Source organism: Cucurbita pepo, chromosome LG02 (genome assembly GCF_002806865.2).
Source record: "Cucurbita pepo subsp. pepo cultivar mu-cu-16 chromosome LG02, ASM280686v2, whole genome shotgun sequence".
NCBI classification, from domain to species: domain Eukaryota; kingdom Viridiplantae; phylum Streptophyta; class Magnoliopsida; order Cucurbitales; family Cucurbitaceae; genus Cucurbita; species Cucurbita pepo.
The window spans coordinates 46,952-54,269 of NC_036639.1; the positions used below are offsets into that span (position 1 = coordinate 46,952).

Consider the following 7,318-nt stretch of genomic DNA (forward strand, 5'->3'; position numbering starts at 1 on the left):
AGTAACAGTTCAAGAAATTTTAATTAGTTTGTTTGTATACTAAAACATGATGTCCGGATATGTGCAAAGACTCAATTTCGGCTTTATAAATTGGGTTTAGCTGTTCTAAAATGAGCACCTAAAATCGGGAGCGTTGCTCATGGTTGTGGCGATAGTCACTTCCCATAATAGCACTACGCATTAAGGATTGGAAGAGGCACCCATCAACACCATTGTACAGGATACAGAAGCGTTGGGGCCACATGATTCCGGTTCCGGATAGCTACATTGTCAGTGCGGGCCCCTTCCCCCCTGTACGGACGCCGATACATCCACTTTGGCTTCTACTTCTCCTCTCCTATGGAACATCCTCTCCATATTTACTCATTCGAAGCACTTTTAGTTCAGATGCTTTCCCAGTCAACAAAATAAAATAAAATAAAAAAGGGTCATTTGAGGCGCCTTAATAATGGGAAAACTTTCATTTTGTTAATTTAAAAGAGACCAGTCCTGAGAATAGAGCCAAAGAATTAGCCTACTGTATCTATATAGAAATATATTCTATGGGAATGTCCCAAACCAAAACTCTATCCCTCTGCCCTTACCAACTGTAATTGTGTGTCGCTCTCTATATGAAATTGAATTGCATTCTAAATTTAGAAACCAAGACCTAGTAGAGAAGCCGCTGTTGCCCCCACGAAGAACACCACGAAAACAATCAGGGTGGTCAAAAGAACCCACATCCATGGCTGCATCCCCCTCTTACTCCGATTTCGAAGAGGTGGAGGAATTGTTGACTTTGTCTTGCTGTGCTTGGTGTACTGCGACTGCGACGCTTTTGGTGGCCTCTTCGCAGCCGTCCCCTGTTTACCTGTGTTTTCAGACACCTCCTTCGGGGTGCTCTCCGTGATTATACCAGATTCCTTTTCTTCCAAACCATTTCCAGCTTCCGTCTCAGCTGCTGCCATCTTCCTTGCCTTCTTTTTTGCTCTCTTCTCCCTTAGCTGTGCACAAATATGTTAGCTGTCAAAATTGTAATTCAAGCAAAGAATTAAAAGCAAATTGAATATGCCCAATACCTTCTCTCTCTCTTCCGCCTCTTTTCTTGCTTTAGTTACCGCCCTAGCGTGGGCTTTCTCAGCATTTCTCTTTTTCCTCTCCAATGCCTCTTTGGCTTTGGTCTTCTCTTCCAACTTATGTTGCTCCTTCAACTTGATTGCTTCCTCTTTCTTTCTCAACTCTTCTGCTTTCGCCGCCAACTCCTCTTCCTCTCTTGTTCGCTTAATCTCCACGGGTTGTGGTGGCTCTTCTACGTCATTCTCGCAAGAAATATTCCTAAGGCCATTCATTAAAGCCACAACTGTCGTGGGCTTCTTGTTTTTTGTCGGTTGATTCTTTGTTTTGACTACTTCGATCACTGGTTTATCATTATCTCTCATATTCTCAGCGGGTATCAGGTTTTCTGGTTCCAGCGTTTTTGAAACTGTTGAAAGAGAACTGTCCCTCGCTGGTCTCTCCTTTACAATCTGGTTCAGTGCATGTGGCTCTTCATTGGGGCCAAGGGAGCGGCCATCCAACGTCTTTAGTCGCCTCAGGGTACTTCTCATGTTGCTCTTAATATATTCTTCCCTGAACTCAGCATTTGTGTTCCACAGTTCCATCATGCACTCCACCTAAAATATTGATCAATCAGAGTATGGAAACAACTCGACGCCCAAAATCAAAGCAAACCAGCAATAGCAACACCGACTCAATACCAAAGAGTAACTTGATTATGTCAACAAAAACTAGGGGAAGAATAAATTAACCTGATTAACAGAAAAACGTTGCAGTCTCTCTACATCTCCACTCGTTGCGATTTCATTGGCTTCTTTCACGTCATCCCGATACTTCCAGTAGTATTTGTTCTGCAAGTCAAGGGTCAAACTTCAACGGTTACACTTTCGCTGGGTGGCAATCGTTAGAGGATCTCTACCGATGGAAATATGCCAACGGAAAACATAAAATGACACATGTCCAATTCCAACATCATTTATTGCCTATTCGAGTCTAACCTCGTAGATAAAAATATAATTTGGCATCTCAAAGTTTGATGGTTCGATTCATAAACAAAAAAAAAAAAAAAAATGTATGTTCTATCTGAGAGATAAAATAGTCCCCCAGATCAGGCTCCAGCTTGCAATCTTTCAACCTATACAGAACAGAATTCAAAACAAAAATGGAAAACCCCTTTTGATAAATTCTCCTCACAAACATGTTATACCAGCTAAAATAGGTCGTTGGAAACCATCTTCCTTAAAGATGTCGATCTTGTTTCATTCAAAAGTCATGAGGGAAATAGACCCTGGCCCTCATAACTTCGACACTTGTTGTACACAGCGTCTTCTAAAATGCTTATTACCACAAGTAGATCGCATTATGAGCAAAAATTACGAGTACAAACCTTATCGTATAATTGCTTCCTCGTACTCTGTAAATTGGCATATGCTTCTTGGCGAATCTTATCTGCTGCTTTAAACTTGGATTGCAATTCATCCAGCTTTAAGCTTTCATCATTACATATCTTCTTAGCAGCCTTTATAACTGATTCAGCTTTCAGAACATTGCCTCTCAGTAAATCCATCTCCTTTCTTAATAGCTGTGTGGTACAATTAATAAATATCATGAGAATACGCATCTTAAAACAAAAGTGAAGATGCATTTTCTAATTTTTTATGCTGCATTGCGAGCACTTGAAACCATATTTAGATGAGGGGTACAATTCATATTTATAGCATCTTTAAAACAAAACTGAAGACAAATTATCTAAATCTTATGCTGCATTGCAAGTACTTTTAGCTGTAAACACATTTTAGATGAGGGGTACCAAGTAACAAATACCATGTGAATATGCATCTTTAAAAGAAAATTGTAGATGATTGGAATGAATCTCATGCTGCATTGCAAGTGTTAGAAGCCATATTTAGAGAAGCAGAGATACAAAAGTATCAAACCCTATATCATACCTTTAGGCGCTCTTCAAACTGGTCTTTCTGGTCCAATGCCTGTTGAAGCTCATCCTGCTTACCCGTAGTAGATGAAAGCTGTTCCCGTAGCTGCTTCAATTGCTTGATTTCACGAATCAATTGCTTTTCCTCTTTCAGTGGCAGTGTTTCATGCTCTATAATGTGTTCAATGCTGCGCACCTGCATACATTGAAGCACGATTTCACAAAACGTTGAAATAAAAAATAAATTCAGGGGCATGAGCATGCACACAAGTGGCAGGGGGGAGGAGAATCGCTACAAACATATTTAACTAGAAGATCAACATGTACTTACCCTGCCATCAATGTCCCCAATGGACATTGCATTCTTTACTTTTGTTATGACTGATTGAACAGAGTCAATCTCCTGTCGTTTGAATCTCAGCAAGTCTCTTGCAGCTCTTCCTTCTGACACTGCAGCTTCAAGATCATCACTTAACACTTTCCATGCAGCCTGAACAGATAACCATTTGAACCATAAAATGATGTTTACATATACATAAATAAACTTTGAAAAAGTATAATAATGTCATTATTACCCTCATTATCTGTATTTGAACTCGAATGGCATCTCGATCCTTGGTCGTCTGATCAACTTCCGTTTGAGCACACTTAATCTGCTCTCTTATATTTACATCACCAAATTTAGGTACCCTAACCAAAAAGTTAAGTGGCTTTGTTCCTGCTTCAGTACCTACATTCTTCCCTGCCAAAGCTTCAATAGAACCTTCTGGGGAAATAGGGGAAGGTTCATTCTGGCAACTCTCATGAACGACCTCAGTTTCTTCTTTCGTCGGTTTACTGTCAGTTTGAGAGGCAATATCAGACATTGGGTTCAGATCCACTTCATCGTTTACTGCAGAACCCTTGACTTCAGTTTCTGATGTGCAATCATCGCTAGTTATATCTCTGCCACCACCTCCTACGGAAGATGCAATCTCGATATTCTCTCCTGATTTCTCATTAGCAGTTGGACTTGAGCTACGTTCATTATCACGGAATTCTGAATCTGTTTCAACAGCAGAACTTTGTTGGATCGCAGTAGATTTATTGTCACCATTAGGAACTTCAGGAACAGTAGAACCTCTCTCTTCACATTCAATTGAAATAAAATCGTTAGATTCTGATCTCATATCATTACAAGGGAAAGTTGATTGGTTTTCTTCTTCGATGTCACCACTCTCAGACTTGGTTTCAAAATTATTGTCACCAAGAAGACTAATCTCATGATTTTCACGGACTTCATTATCCAGTTGGACATAATCACCAGCAGAAGCCACATTTTCAGACATTGTACAATCCTCGGCTTCAAGATCAGGTCTCAGTACTGGATCATCAAGACCGTGTGTACAGGACATTTCCCTTATTTCAACTGAAGTATTTCCTATCACAACAGAAGAGACTGCTGTTTCAACGCTTTGTGCAGGTTCAACTTCCACAGGGATTAATTGACTTCCCGCAACAGAATCATCACCATAAGAAGTTCTAGATTCATCAAGCGCAATGGACATCTCATCTCCAGAGACTGTACCTTCCAAAACTTCAACCCTGTCACATTCGTCCACTTTAGGATGGGAAGCCGTTTCTGAAGTTTCTTCTAGTTCTAACACATGATTCACCTCTTGTTCATTCACGGTAATCTCATTTAACTCCACTTTTGGATCATTAATAAGCATTGTATGAGTTAATTTATGAGTTTCAACAGAATCAATATCAGGATCTACAGAGCTAGATAAAGTTTCAGTATGGTCATGGAAGCTGCTCGTGTTAGCTACAGTGTCTTTGTCATCAATAGTCTTCAAAGGGTCATCTTGATCCATACTCGTTGCAGTGCTAGTGGAGATAGAACCATTTACATCTTCTGAATTGACCAATGGACTAGGAGCTGCTGCCAAATGCTGCTCCATGTCCACTTTGTTTTCTTCAGATGGCTCTAAAAGAGAATCCTCATTGTTTAAACTTTCTTGTTCCTCACCAACAACATGGCAATGTTCACCATCCGGATTAATTGTAACTTGAGTTCTCTCAGAGTTCTCTTCATTTAAAGCAACCCCTAATTTACATTCCCCCTTGACGTCCTCCACTGAACCATCAGGGTGATCTAGCTCAGATTTAACAGCACCCATACTTATAATTTGAGATTCTCCTAATCCTCCTACTGGGTCGCTTGTCGCAGCTTTATTTACCATCTCATCAACCTTATCTTTGCCAGAATGGCAGTCGGCAGCCTCCACATTTGCATCTTGTGATTCTCGAATGCCTTCTTCTCTCTCGAAAGAGTCCAACTCAGTTTCTTCACTGCGGTTTTCTATGGTATCAGACAATTCATTAATAGCCACTGTTTCATTATCCTCGGGAACTGCTTCACCTTGCCCACGCTTATCCAGGGTAGCAGAAGATTTGACGGCGTCCACTATTTCATTTTGCCCGTTAAGCTTAATATCTTCCCCCTCCCCAGGAGACTCCACTTCAATTTCTGACCTAGGATTTGCCTCGGTATTAGACAGCTTGGGGGCTTTCATTATGCCATTTTCCTTATGATTCTGAATGTCCACCTCAGTATCAGACAAATTGAAGGCTTTCACTCTCCCATTTTCCTCATCATTCAGAATGTCGTCTCCCTTTTGAGAAGACTCCACCTCAATTTTCCCCCTAGGATTAGCCACGGTACCAGACAAATCGAAGGCTTTCATTCTGCCATTTTCCTCATCATTCTGAATATCGTCTGCCTTCTTAGAAGACTCCAACTTAATTTTCCCCCTAAGATTAGCCGCAGTGTCAGTCAAATTAAAGGCTTTCACTCTGCCATTTTCTTCATGATTCTGAACCTCGTCTGCCTTTAGAGAAGACTCCACCTCAATTTCTTCCCCAGTGTTTGACTCAGGATCAGAAAACTTGATTGCAACAATTCCATATTCCTTGCGAAATTGGATGCCCTCTGCGTTTTGAGAAGACTCCGCCTCAATGTCTATCCCACGATTTGCCTTGGTATTAGAAGACTTCATGATTCCCATTACTCCATTATCCTCGTGAATTTGAATATCTTCCGCCATTTGAGAAGACACCACCAAGATTTGTCCACCAAGATTTGCATCCGTGTTTGAAGATTCAGAGGTAGAAATTATTTGATTTTCCTCCTGAATCTGAACGTTTTCATCTTCTTGAGGAGCATCTACCCCATGGATTTCACCTTCTACATCAAACGATTCGTTGACAGCCTGGTTCTCCAGGATTCGAGTTTCTTCCACTTTTTGGGAGGAATCCAGTCCAGGTTCCGGTTCATCCACCTTGGCGTCAGAAGATTGAAGAACATCTACCACTCTAGTCTCATCCTGAATTGCGTCACTCACTTTCAAATGCTCAGAAAATTTAAACGGTGAATCCTCAGATGCATTGGAAACGAAAAATGAATCGGGTTTCCTACCATCGTCCGTACTGAATTCCCCATTATGAACCTTAATTTCCGTATCGACATTGTGAGAACACTCTAGTTGCCCATTGAGATCCGACACAACATGATCATCGGAAGTAGCAGCATCGGTGGAGTTGACGAAAACGTAAGAAGCATCAGTATCATCCTTAGGAATGGAAGCAGCAGAGTCAAGGGATGCTGCATTGCAAGCGTTAGGCAAATTCTCATAGGTACTCATATCCAAGGCACACTTCTCGTAAACCTGAGAGACGTCGGCGTGCACATCCATGTCAGCCATCATTGTGCATCAAGAACTGAAAACCCGCAACCGCAATTAAAGAGGAAGACTGGTAATTAAATAAAATTCAGAAACAAGAACATAAAAGGAGAAAGAAAAGAAGGGATTAGAAAGTGCGAAAGCGAGTAGAAGTGGGAAAAGGTATGATGAGTAAGTCAAAGTTGAAATGGGCAAGATCTCAAAAGACGAAGAGGAAAGAGAGAGTTACCGGAAGCGGAAGCGGAGGAGTGAGTTGAATTTGGCAGATCAAGTAGAGAAGATGATCGAGAATGGCGGATGCAGATCTTGAGAACTGATTCTGAGAATGGGGAGAGAGAAAATAAAAAAATAAAAAAAAAAAAGAAGAAGAAAAAGAAAGGAAAAGCGGAAGAAATAAGGTGCGAGAAAGAGGCAGAATCGAAGATGAAAGTGAAACGAACAGCTGGGCGGGGGAGGAAGAAGAAGAGAGAAACACTGGTCTCTTCTTTCTCTGCTTCCTAATCCTAATCTTAATATGATTTCAAATCAAACTACCAAATCTTCTTTTCAAAACCAAATCAAAATTACCAAATCTTTTTTTTTTTTTTTTTTTTTTTTTTTTTTTTTTTTTTTTTTTTTTTTTTTT

The 7,318-nt window shown here is 40.6% G+C and overlaps 1 protein-coding gene across 1 annotated transcript in view; it reads right to left on the minus strand.

Annotated features, from left to right (window-relative positions):
- Positions 1 to 436: 436 nt before the first annotated feature.
- LOC111789163 overlaps positions 437 to 7,318 on the minus strand; it is a 15,770-nt gene continuing 8,888 nt past the window's right edge. Inside the window, exons 2-9 of the mRNA XM_023669824.1 lie at positions 6,921 to 7,012; positions 3,544 to 6,682; positions 3,300 to 3,458; positions 2,985 to 3,164; positions 2,423 to 2,617; positions 1,788 to 1,886; positions 1,059 to 1,652; positions 437 to 983 (exon numbers count right to left, since the gene is read on the minus strand). Of these exons, the coding sequence (XP_023525592.1) occupies positions 636 to 983; positions 1,059 to 1,652; positions 1,788 to 1,886; positions 2,423 to 2,617; positions 2,985 to 3,164; positions 3,300 to 3,458; positions 3,544 to 6,654 (4,686 nt within the window). The 5' untranslated portion in view covers positions 6,655 to 6,682; positions 6,921 to 7,012 and the 3' untranslated portion in view covers positions 437 to 635. The remainder of the gene's footprint in view (positions 984 to 1,058; positions 1,653 to 1,787; positions 1,887 to 2,422; positions 2,618 to 2,984; positions 3,165 to 3,299; positions 3,459 to 3,543; positions 6,683 to 6,920; positions 7,013 to 7,318) is intronic.